This window comes from Trichosurus vulpecula, chromosome 4 (genome assembly GCF_011100635.1).
Source record: "Trichosurus vulpecula isolate mTriVul1 chromosome 4, mTriVul1.pri, whole genome shotgun sequence".
Classification (NCBI taxonomy): Eukaryota; Metazoa; Chordata; class Mammalia; order Diprotodontia; family Phalangeridae; genus Trichosurus; species Trichosurus vulpecula.
The window spans coordinates 434,255,894-434,268,565 of NC_050576.1; the positions used below are offsets into that span (position 1 = coordinate 434,255,894).

General features: G+C 42.2%; 1 protein-coding gene across 1 annotated transcript in view; it reads left to right on the forward strand.

The window, feature by feature from the left end:
- TPRG1 (tumor protein p63 regulated 1) overlaps positions 1-983 on the forward strand; it is a 135,180-nt gene extending 134,197 nt beyond the window's left edge. The window contains exon 5 of the mRNA XM_036758206.1: positions 789-983. Coding sequence (XP_036614101.1) covers positions 789-983 — 195 coding nt within the window. The remainder of the gene's footprint in view (positions 1-788) is intronic.
- The last annotated feature ends 11,689 nt before the right edge of the window (positions 984-12,672 follow it).

Genomic DNA, 12,672 nt, shown 5'->3' on the forward strand with positions numbered 1-12,672 from the left:
AAGTACCAGGTACAGCAGATGGCCTCAAATCAACTTCTGAAGATCAATTGAATTGGATGGAATAAGAGATCCCAGAGAGATGCCACTATGATGTCTTGTGGCCAGAAGCCAGAGATCACTGGGACTGACAGATTAACCTGAAGTCGCAGTTGGGAAACTGTCATGGGGAGGAGGGTGAAAGGGATGGCTTCACCTAGACTTCAGCAGCTGACTACACTGTTGTGTGCTGCCCATTTTAATTAATTGTTCTTTCTATCCCAACTCTAAACTCAAGTGTTTCTACACTGCTGAAGGAATCTAAATGTTCTAGTTGCTGTTCAGTCTAGCCTGGCTTCTTAAGACCCATGAACTTGTCCATGGGGTCTATTTGGCAAAGATACTAAAGTAGTTTGCCATTTCCTTCTCCAGTGTGTCCTAATTTTACAGATGAGGAACTGAGCCAAATAGAAGTCAAGTGACTTGCCCAGGGTCACATAACTAGTAAGTGTCTGAGGCCAGATCTGAACTCAGATCTTCCTGACTCCAGACCTGGTGCTCCATTCACTGCACCACCTAGCTGCCAAAGATGATTCTTTGGAAGTTCAGATTGTCCAAAGGGGCACATTTTATTTCCTTAATTAGTTAATCACCATACAAAGCTTAAGCAGCCACTGTGCTCTTTGTACTCCTTCAATGTTCTAAATTCTGGTGTCCTGGGAAAAGTGTTTTGTGTTTTTTTTGTTACATACTAAGAACATTTCTGCTAGGTTGTTTTTTTAACTCTGGGCTCTTCTATTTTATCTCCTCAGATGTCTGCATTTACAGCTAACCTTGTGCCTGCTGTTCAGAATGCTCACAAGACCTCCTCAGGACCTGGAAGAGGAAAAGGAGTGATGGTGTCAACAGAACCCATTCTCATTGAGACCTACACTGGGCTGATGTCATTCATTGGAAATCGCAACAAACTGGGCTACTCCCTGGCCCGTGGTAGCATAGGATTTTAAAATTGCATTCCTTGTATGGTTAGGTCTGTTCTGTGAGAAGATATGCAATCTTTTAGGGCTCCTTTGCTATTTGCTCTGCAGTTCTGTAAGCTTCCTTTCCTGTAGTCTCCTGTCCCCATTCCCCAACCCTCAAAGCTTTCTGACATACAGACACATTTTCTGGGCCACCTAATTTTTGCCATATAAAGAAGTATGGGAGGTGTGTAGGTGGATATAGTGTTTTAGACCTTTATACAAAGTCTGAGATAACATATAATTAAAGCATGAATACCTTGTCAAATTAGTGTCTGAATATGAAGTGAGTTCAGGGTACAAATGCATTCTCCTGCCATTCTTTAGTGTTTGTGGATATATGCTCATTCGCCAGATCTTATTCATCCCTCAAGGCTTCAACTCTGATCTCTATATTGTGGACTCCCAAATATATGGCCTCCAGTCCTTAGCTCTCTCCTATGTTCCATCTCCCTTTCTCTGCCAGATATTTCCATCTGGATGTCTAGGGCACCTCAAACTCAATATGTTCTGCAAAGAAAACATGGTGCTTCCACAGCACTGTTGTTTAGTGGCAAGGCCACTAGGATTGCAATCAACACATATGAGTTCTAGAATTCATTCTAATTCAAATTTTACATGTGACTTGGGGCAAGTTCCTTCTTATTTCTATGCCGGAATGTCCTCATATATAAAATGACAGTTTGAGATTTGATAGATTCTCAGGTCACCCTAATCTACAATTACAATCTTCATATATTTTGTTGTCGTTTTCTCCCTAAACAGTTTTAGTGACCATCTTACTCATTGCCCACCCTGACAATAACCACCCTGATCTAAGCCAACCATTATATGCTCACTTTATTAATCTTCCTAAGGCATTCTCTTTGCAAATGATGATGGTGACGATGGTGACGATGGTGATGACGGTGACGACAGTGACGATGGTGGTGATGATGACAATGGTGATGACAGTGATGACGGTGATGATGGTGATGATGATGACGATGGTGATGACGATGATGGATGGCGACGATGGTGACGATGGTGGTGACAATGGTGGTGACGATGATGACGATGGTGACGATGGTGACGACGGTGACGATGGTGGTGACGATGATGACGATGGTGACGATGGTGACAACGGTGATGACGATGATAGTCAGGAATCATATATTTCCTTAAGACTGAGGCATTTTGTATATTGTATCTCATTTGTTCCTCATAACAGCCCTGTGAGGTAGGTGCTCTTATTATCCCCATTTAACAAATGAAGAAACTTAGACAGAGAGAGGATAAGTAATTTTCCCAGGGTCATACAGCTAGTAAGTGTCTCAGATAGAATTTGAAACTTCTTGCTCAGCAAGTCTTCAGCACTTAAAGACATAAAAGCTATCTCTAGTCTCATATACCATTCTTCCCCATTCATGAATGCTCCCCTGCAGACTAGTTGTTCTTGCCACAAACACATACTTGAAGCACATGTGCATTCCTATGACTTTGCCTTTGCTTGTGTTCTTCTTCCTCCCTGAAATCATCCCCTCTGTCTTTTCCCACTCATCTGAGTCCTGTCTTCTGTTCAAAGCTCAGCTCAGCAACAATTGCCCCTCCTCCAGGACCACCTGCCCAACAGCTTGGTGCTTGGTCAGAACAGCTTCTTTCCAGCTGTGGCTGCATTGCTTCCCTATGTAAGTCATTTCATTTCTGCCATCCTTGCCATTTGGGTTGGCTTTTAAATGTCTTTTTTTTCTATATATCCTGTCACTTCAAGTAGAATGTAAGTAAATCCTTAAGTGTATGGGCCATGGATTATACCTGCTTTTATCCCCAGAAGCTCAAAGTCTTGTTTGCACTAGGCCTCTCAAATAGGAGCACTAAAAAGTAAATGGGGAGACCCTGGGGTTTTGTCTGCTTTTCAATAGCCATATGGCTTGGGGCAAATCTATCATACTTTCTGTGCCTCAGTTTTCACATCTGTATAAAAAAAGGGGTGGGACAATGATACCTATTCTGCCTATCTCATCACATTGCTGTAAGGACCCCATGAAACCCATAAATAGTGTCCTTTGTAAAGTGCAGTGTAAGTATCAGCTACTGGAATATGGGAAATGTGTGACAGCCATCATGATTGTTGGTGTTGGTGAGGCTAGGATAACAGATGCCTGAATGATGTGGCTGACAATGATAATGGTGGTGGTGGTTGTGGTGATGGTGACAGTGGTGGTGGATGCAGCAACAACCTGAGGAGTGCTACAAAGCCAGAGTCACCAAGAACTTCTTTCCCATGTCCTGGTTAGGTAGATAAAATATCAGTAGGTCCTTCCTAAAGGCCAAGGTAGGCATTGTAAGTCTATCACATGCAAATAAAGCACAAGGCATAGCAGAATTTATATGGACAAATTGGTTTTTGTTTATCCCTTTTAATGCCTGCCCCCCATGAGACAGAATTAGGTCAATTGGTGCCAAGTTCCTAAAAGGTTACTGGCCTGTGGACATTATCTGATGAAAGCTGCTATTCACACGCAAAACTTTTGTCTCAGACAGGAAATAAAGACATAAAAGCTGTGAGTCTCCAATCATAGGGATTCATTTAATCAATCAGCATAGTGGAAAGAAGGGTCCTGAATTAATGAAACACAGGATATGTCCATTTGGATTAGGGAAGAAGAAAGAGTAAAAAAAAAAGTCAAGTCCTGGGAGGTCAGGGCTTCGTGGGACACTCTAATGGGCAATATGAAGACACTTCATCCATGGTAGAAGAAAAGGGGAGGTGGGTGGTAAATTAGGGGATTATCTAAAGCCTAAACACCAATTGGGTGATTTTGATCAAGACTGGCCTGCCACTGAAATACTCATCATGTATTCCTCTCCTCAAGCCTGCCACATGAATGATTCCCTACCATATCCTATTTCTAGTGGTTAAATCATTTTGGTAAAGATTTAGAAAATAGCCAGATCATGTGTTTCTTGCATAGAGTATGTATGACTTGGATGGAATTGATAACAGTATCCTTAAATATTGTCTTCAAGGAGGATTATTTGCTTTAAAATTGAACAAAGCTGTTATCTTCTCTATCTTCCAAAAGGGGGCTCCCAGGAAAATAAATGATGATAATGGCTTTGTTAGAGTGATTTTTAAGCTTTTTAGCCAAAAGAAAAAAATGTTTCAATTGGGGGGGTGAATGATATTCCCCACCTGGACCCCAGTTAATGAATCTTGAAAATCAAGTTCCCCACGTATGTGTGTAAGTCAGTTTTGCTGGTTTTCTATTCTATGATCATTAAAATTATTTATTCATGGAACCCCTATTGATCTCTGAAATTGTCAGAAATTTGAAAGCAACATTTAAAAAATTACTTCTTAGAAGCCCATTTTCACACTGCAACCACCTGTCATAACTAATTTTCCAACTACATATATCCTGTTTCTTTTCTTACTTATCCCTATACTACATTTCTCATTCATGGAATTCAAAATTTGCATCAAATAACAAAAAAGCATGTATTAGTCACCCATTAGTCCCAAGTATCGTACTAGACATTGGGGAATAAAGAATAAAAGGAGATTCCTTGCCTTCAAAGAGCCTACATTCCTTAAGGGAACACAATGTGTGCATATAGAGGTTCTTACTAGCTCTAGAAGTATGATGGTATGACTTTGGGTATGAGAGGTGGTTGTGCTCATGTAGAGTATTACTGGAGGTCTGGGTCAAAATGAGTTGTATACCTGTGGGGGTGGTGAGCTCTAGGCTAAGGCCATCCCTGCCTATGGCTGAGGTAGAGTGGAAGTATAGGTGATGGGATTTGAGAGACTGAGGAACTGGGAGGGTAGAATGTTCGATTAAATATGAGCATGAATGCAGAAATCCCCTAAAAAGTAAGGTACAGGGCTAAGGGACAGTGAGCTGGGGACCAAATTCCTTGATAATGAAGAGAGATGGCTGCAAGGAAGGGAGGACTGTAGAGAACAGATTTCATTATCTGTATAGCATGAATGATTTTAGTTAAGTAAACTTCATCGGGACAGGGATGCTGTCTGAAAAAAAAATTTAAGGCACATATGACAGTTGCTTTCAAATACAAGAAGGTCTGGCATGTTGAATAATTAAAATAGTTCTTTTTGGTTCCTAGGACAATAACTAGGATCTGCAAATAGAGGTGTCTGCCTCTTAGATTCAGCCAAATCTCCCTACAAAAATGAGTTGGGTTGCATCATTCATCATGGTTGGGCTTCAAATACAGGGTGGAGGGCCACTTGTAGGGCATATGGTAGTGGGATTTTTATTGAGGGGGAAGGGCAATATTAGCTAGACTAGATAGATCGTGAGGAGATTTCCACATTTAAAATTGTACGACTCTTTTGTTCTGTCATGTCAGGCCCATATGACTCGAGTTGTAGCTTCCTTAGACTACTGTAGTGTCATTGTGTGGAAGATGTTTAGGTCGAATGCTCTTTGGAAATCCTTCTGCCTGACACTCACCTGATACAGCATCTATTGCCCCAGGGCAGCCACAAGGAACCTTGTCCTATTTTCCCAAGTCATGCAAGTGTAATGTCCAGCAGCTGAACAGTCAATTGAAGCTGATGAGACTGTCATAATACATCCCCAGCCTTCTCCACCTGTAGGGCCAGGTTCAGTAGTGTGCTTTTTAGGAAAGATCTAGAGAATGGCTTTCCAGTTTGGATGCTGACCACATGACAGTGCCTGGTACCCTGTGACCCAGTGCTCCTGGGCTGTGGATCCTGGGAAATGGTTGGGACACAGCATGACAACTTCTGGAAGACATACTTATGACCCCCAGGAGATTTTTGGTGCCTGCTAATCTACAGGATTAATGTCGTCAGGCTTGGCGACCAGTGAAGTGGAAATACGTCCTTTGGAGACTCAGCCAATCTTTGAAGATGAAAATTGTGTTTGAGATTAGGTTTGTTTTGTTTTTGCAGAGGCCATTAATATGGGATACAGACCACAAATAGTTACAACATCATTTTCTTGCCTTTCTCTCCACTTGAGGTTGGGAACACTTGGTGGATATTCAGAAAGAAAAAAAAAACAATGACAGACTTTGGCTAACTTCCTTTTGGCCCCTCTAAGGGATTTTAAAAGTTTGTTCTGAAAAGATTTGTTTACTTATTTTGTTTTTCCTTCAGATTTATCCCTCATCTGTCCCATATGTACAAAAAAAGAACATTACATTTGGACATAATACAAATCCCCATTCTGGAATAAATCTACCCCACCCTGTACCCCCTTTTATGTTTACCTCTTTCCCCACCCCCAACCTTAACTCACCATGTCAAATATTGTTACAGTCCCCAAGGCAATGAATGTCTATCAAGATAGCCAAAGGAAATGTTGAAATGCTTAGCTGGCCTGTCAATGGGGGAGGAATGAAATGTTGGTGGGTTCTTTTGGCAGCATTTCACAAACAGGCAAAATTGGCAAATTATTAGAATAATGTAGCATGAACATCCTTCCCCATCCCTTTGCCCCAAGAAAGTGGAATCTGCCAGCACTGAGCTTTGAAAGGCCAACTGTACATCCCTGAGTTCTCACTCAAGGCTCAAAATTTCTCTCCTTGGCATACCTGTCCAAGCCATTTTAAAATAAGCATGAACTGCCTCCAAGTGAAATTTCCAAAGTCCTCAATGTAGCAGCATCAAAGTAAAAGTTCTTGAATCTCTTACTTAAACTCACATGGGCACAGGTGATTGCTTTTAGATTCCAAGTTGGAATCCCCTTCCACTCTGTCTCAAAACCATCAAAACATAAAGGAGTTTGGGGGACTATTGTACTCGCTTTTCCCCTACTCTCCACACATCTTCACTGTACAAACAAGTCTCTCCAGCTCTATGTTTTCTTGAGGGTCAGTCACAGTGGGAGACACCCCTGCCATTGCTCCTCATCTTCTCCAGAATGTGCCATAGTACTTGCTACCAATCAGATATGTCTGAGGGACCTGGGTTTTGTAGGTGTACCCTCCTCACAGGGTTATCTCTAAGTCGACAAACATACATCCGAGGATTGTGACTCAGTCACCTCTACTTAACCACCCCTTCCCCCAGAAAAAGAAAGAGAAAAGGAAGCTCTAAACTCTATTTAAGGCTAACCTAGGTGGGATTCAGGCTACATCTACCATGTGCCCTTAGCTACTGTTGTTCCTCTTTCATTTTTTTTTCAATGCCATCATGATGTTAAGGTAAAATAATGGATGGTGGATGATGCCTTAGACTTTCATGCAAATTAGAGTTCAGTGAGGCAGAGCTGCACAAAGTTGGCAGCCTCATTCTTTCTTGCAGAGCCATCAAAGTCCAGTAGCAGGATAAATCAAGACAACTGGTGAAGACCCAGGATGCAGCGAATGACCTTGGCATCTCCAACATCTGACCAGACTCTAAGCACTGCACAGCACCTCCTTTAGTCACCTTCATGACCATTGGAACAATTGTTCTCATCCACCCATTATGCCAAGGGAAGCCTTCATGTGCTTGGAGTAGATACTCCTCTAATTTACCAATGGGTATGAGACCCATCGGTTACTGTCAACCTGGATTAGCCCATCTACCCAGATGGTTTCATTAGGGTGTGGCTATTGTGCATGCTGTAGTTTCTTGGAGTCGTAGATGAGAGTTGAGTGGTAAGTGGGCACCAAATTTGGATGAGCAGCCCTGAAAAGAATTCAGCAAGCCCTAACACCAGAGATGCTATCCCCACCTGATTATCTCATACACTCCATAGCTATTATGTTACTGGGGTCAGAGGAAGGACACTAATCTTGATCCCACTCCACCAGACTCTCTAAAGAGATGTCTATTTGAAGTGGATTGGGCCACACACAAAGTGAGTGAACCCTTCCATATTGGTGGGGCAGGTGGGGTAGTGAAACAGTGTGGTAATATCTGGAAGGGACTTACTTCCATCCCATGGAAGCCACTCCCCTCCACACGGTTTGTACTCTCTGTCCAGTATGCCAGCCTGAGAAAGCAAGGAATGAAGTCCGTATTTCTCCTGAGGCGCAAGGAAATATTAGATAATTAGAGTCACATACCTCATCTCCAAATCACATATTAGAGTTCAGCATTGCTGTGAGCTCCTTCCTTGCTCATAACCATCCCCTCTGCTCTTTATTGCTCTCCATTCCCCACCTCCTTCATCTGGGAGCCAAAAAAATAAAAAGTCAAATCTTGATGTCATATTATTTGCCTTTTTTTTTAATGATGAAGGAAAAGGGAGTCCTCAAGACTCCTTTTACATTAACTGTTCCTCTTCAATTAATAGCCACTAATATTGACGCCCCAAATGGTGGCAAAGAGTATGAAGTCATTGAGTAGAAGGATGAGATCACCAACATTAGAAGAGACATCAGTAGCCATCTAATTTTACTCCCACCTGAAAAAGGAATCCCCTCTACTACATACCTGAGTGACTGACACAGTACCCAGAACAGAGTGGTCACTTAACACAGAGTTTTTGATTGGTCAAAAATTGGTCATCCAGACCTTATTAGAATAATTCCTATCAAGTGAAAACTATCATCTCCAAAGGCAGCCCAGTGAAATTTGGGATGGCTCTGTTAGGAAATTCTTCTTTCCTCTCAAGTGAATCTATCATCTCATTGATTTGGAAATTTCTCCCACGAATGTGGATTACAACTTAATCATGTTACCCTGGATGTTTCTACCCATCTCATCATTTATTCCCTCTGAGGCCAACAGCACAGATCTAATCCATCTTCCATATGGCAGCCCTTTAAGGATCAGATGAGATCTATTGTGCTGTCTCTGGGCAGCCTTGGTGCCTTGAACTGAGCCTCATATGACCTCAACTTGAAGCCCTTCATCACCTTAGCTCCCACGCTCTGAACACACTCCAGTTCATCAGTGTCCTCTCTAAAATGTCCCACAACAAAATGCAACATTCCAGTTGTAGTCCAACCAGGACAGAGGACAGCCAAGCTCTAACTCCGATTCCTGGAAATTATTTCTCATCATGTAGCCTGTAAGGGGATTGGCTTCTTTAGATGGTCATATCATATCATTACCTCACTCTGAGCTTTTAAACCTCTAAAATTCCCAGACTTTTCTTCCCAAAGGGACAGTGAGCCATAGATCTCCCTTAATTGTAGACTTAAGGAACTAATTTTAAATAAATACAAGTGTTATACCTGATATTTTCTCATCAATTTTTATATCTTTAAATTTGACATGGCCCATCAAGAGATTTTTGGACTTTAACTTTTTCAATCAATGACAGATGAGACAGTGTTTTATTCAGTTAATTCTCTGCCAAAAGTAATTGGCCAATAACTGTTGGATGAATTCACTTCATCTGTTCTTTCTTCATCCATCGATCCATCCATTTGTCCATCTATCCATTCAATGCTCAGCCCAGTATCATCATAGAGAACATGATTGTAGTGGGTGCCAGACACAGCAGAAAACTGTATAATTGATTTCTAAGAGACAGAGAGAACTAATAGGAACTGCAAAAGTTCAAAGTTCACCTTACTTTACTAAATTATGAGGAATCTCCAAGGACAGGTTCTCCACATAAGGCACATATTTGGGGTTTTCCTCTATTCTGACCACTATCCAGATCTAACCTTCAATAAAGACTTAGACCGTGCTCCTTTGATGATGAGCTCTGATTGTGTCCTTATATTCCCAGTACCAGGTCTCCATGTCTCTTCTCATCCTCCATTTCTAAACCATAAGGGCTAGTGTCACCTCCTCTCCTTTTCTTCCTACTACCCCTTCATGCACTGTTTTTGTTTATTAGAATTTAAAAACTCCTTGAGGGCAGGCATTATCTTGGATACCCAAAGATTGGTACATTGCCTGGCACAAAGTACTTAATAAATGAGTATTCTATCTATCTGAGTCCTATCTCCTATGGGGTGCCACTCTCTGGGTCAGGGAGTAGGGCCAGTAGGGCGCAATCTGGTGAGCATATCTCAAATGAATGTCACAGGGGTAAGGATTGTAGTTCCCACTGTCAGATGAAGCACTTCTACTCATGCCCAGAGATGAGTCCATGGTTCCCTTCTAATATTTTGCATAGAAGAGAGGAACAAAAAGACTCAGCCATGCCTTGAAACTCTGTTTTGGCAAGTGTCTTCATGGGAATTTGTTCACCCTCTCTTCTGGAGGTCATTGCAACCCAGTGCCAGCCTGCTCCTGATCACAGGAGAATAAGAATTTTCTTTTCACAGTGTTGTACTGTTTGCTGTTCAACTTGTTTTAAAAGAGTGACTAGTTTTATTTCGAAAGTGAAGGGGAAAATGTTGCAGTGGACTTTTGAGGGAATTTCCAAAAGCACCTTTTTTTATTTTCTTAAAAGCTTAAGGTCTCCCATCCAACACCCTGGTTAAACAACCTAAAGAAACCTGGAGAATGCGAAAGAGCTGCGGTTGTCCCTCATCTTTTGTCCTAAAGCCTGACCTCTGTCTGGCATTCTCTGCATTGGCAAAGGGGAGGGTCTCTGTATTAAGCTTGAGGCTGAATGCTCATCAGAGATTCTTTACAAATCTGGTCCGTGATTGGAGACCAGAACATGCCGCGTGCCAAGGGGAAGTCAGAGTGAGACTAATGCCTGTGGTTTTCAAATACATACATAAAAACCTTAAAAAACATGTATTTGAAGAGGGATAAGGCAGATTGTCAACATGCCAGGAGTTGCATAAGGCTTTGAGCCCACATCCTGTGAGCTGTGGTTTGTAAGGACGGTGCTCATGAGTGACTTCTTACTTTGGGCGACGGGAAGCTGCAAGCAGTGATGTGTAAGCTGCCCTTTTGTCTGCATACTCTTCTTTAGCAGGGGTGAAGGGATGACCCTTCAGGCTATTGGCTTTCCAAGGCTCTCAGGGTCTGTGGAGCAGCTGTCAAAGGGCTTAGAAGGAGGTCCTCCCTTAATTCTGAAACTGCCTTGTCCCAGCCAACTTGTGCCCTTAGGATAACTCTGAGCCCACAAGGAGGAATTAGGGTACCCTTTGCACAATCCTCTCTCCAGCTCAGAAACCAAAACCTCAAGCTTTGAGTTGTACAATGTTTCAGTTCTCAAGCCAATGTGAAATCTGAGGAGGGAAATCATCGTAACCATCGTGAGCATACAGAGCTGCCCAAATTGTCAGAAATTCAGGAAAAAAAACTCTTTTTGGAAACACATAGTATCTGTATGTCATGAGGGGTAGGTGAGGATGATGCCCAGAACATAGGCAAAACCCCAAGACATCTTTTCCAAAAAGCTCCGTGGAATGCAGAGGCCCAGGCTCCTGAATTCTTCCAAATTGGCTTAGGCCCTGGGAGCTCTATGTGGAGGTTAATACTACCCTCTTACAGAGAGATGGAGACTGAATGACACTCATGTTGACAGCTTGGATCAAGCAAGATAAGGGCTTTTAAGTCCAAGGCCATATTGTATTTCCCCTACATTTCAACAATTCCTTCCCCTTCAATTCCCCACTCCCTTTTCAGAGAATCTTGGATTTGGAAGGGATGTTAGAGGTAAGCAAGTCCAACCACCCACCCATGGCAGGAATTCTTTCTACAACATTGCCAACAAATGGGGGAGGAGTGCAGTGGTCTACAAAGTGGGGGACCAGGGGCATATGGGGATACTTAGGTCAAAGTAGATGGGCAACTTAGTCATTTTTCTTTCAGAATAACGTATTGGCATCCAAGTGATGGTCCCAATTCTCAGCAACCTTGACTGTGTTTAAGGGTCTGTTTCCTCACAGCCCTTTACTCAATGACTGTTCACATGTTTCTCATCTTTGCCATTCTTCAGTACATGAGGTGACATTAGGGAATTCTTTCAGTTTTCATTTCTCTTACTACTGTTATTTAATCAGCACTTCTGAGGTGTGGTTGTTCATCAGATAGGAAGCCACTGATCTCCACATTATCTCGGTTTGTCCAGAAGGAAGAGAAGATTTTAGAATCTCTAAGTTGGAAGTGAGATCAGGGCTCAGGCTACCCAATAACCATCTGGGGCAAAGAGAGGACTGCTAACAGACATCTGCCCATCATCGCTCTCCATTTCTTGTTCTTAGATTTTTAGTGTTTCCTAAACTTCTCATCCCTTTGTCTTGACGGGGCTTGGAGGATATGATGAGGAAGCAGTTTCTCTCTTTTCCCTTTAAGGTGTTAATCAGGTGTTACCTCCTCAAAGAAGATTTTCCTGACCCTCACAGATCTCTCCTGCTAAGATTACAAAATCTCAAAGGCAGAATGAACTTCAGAACACATGGTGACTGACATTTATATGGAGCTCTGAGGTTTGCAAAGTACTTTGTGTGATTTCACAGCAACCCTGGAAGGCGGGAGCTATGATTTTCCCCATTTGACATAAGAGGAAAATCAGGTTCAGTGACTTCCCCAGGGTCACACAGGTAGTAAGTGTCTGAGGCTGGATGTAAACACTCATCTCCCTGACTTCAGGTCCAGCACTTTATTCACTGGGTCATGTAGCTGCTGCCTCTGATCTATCTATTTTATCACATGCAACTTAGGGAATCTACCTAGTCCAAATTGTACTTGACCAAAGAATTCATCTGTAACATATCTCAAAAGTAGTCGCTAATGCCATTCTTTGCCTCAACTTCCTCACATCTCACTCATTTCTTAAATCCCACCCAACCTCCCTTATGTGATACATGTGAAAATTACTTTTTTTTTAAATCTTGTGTGAAATGTATT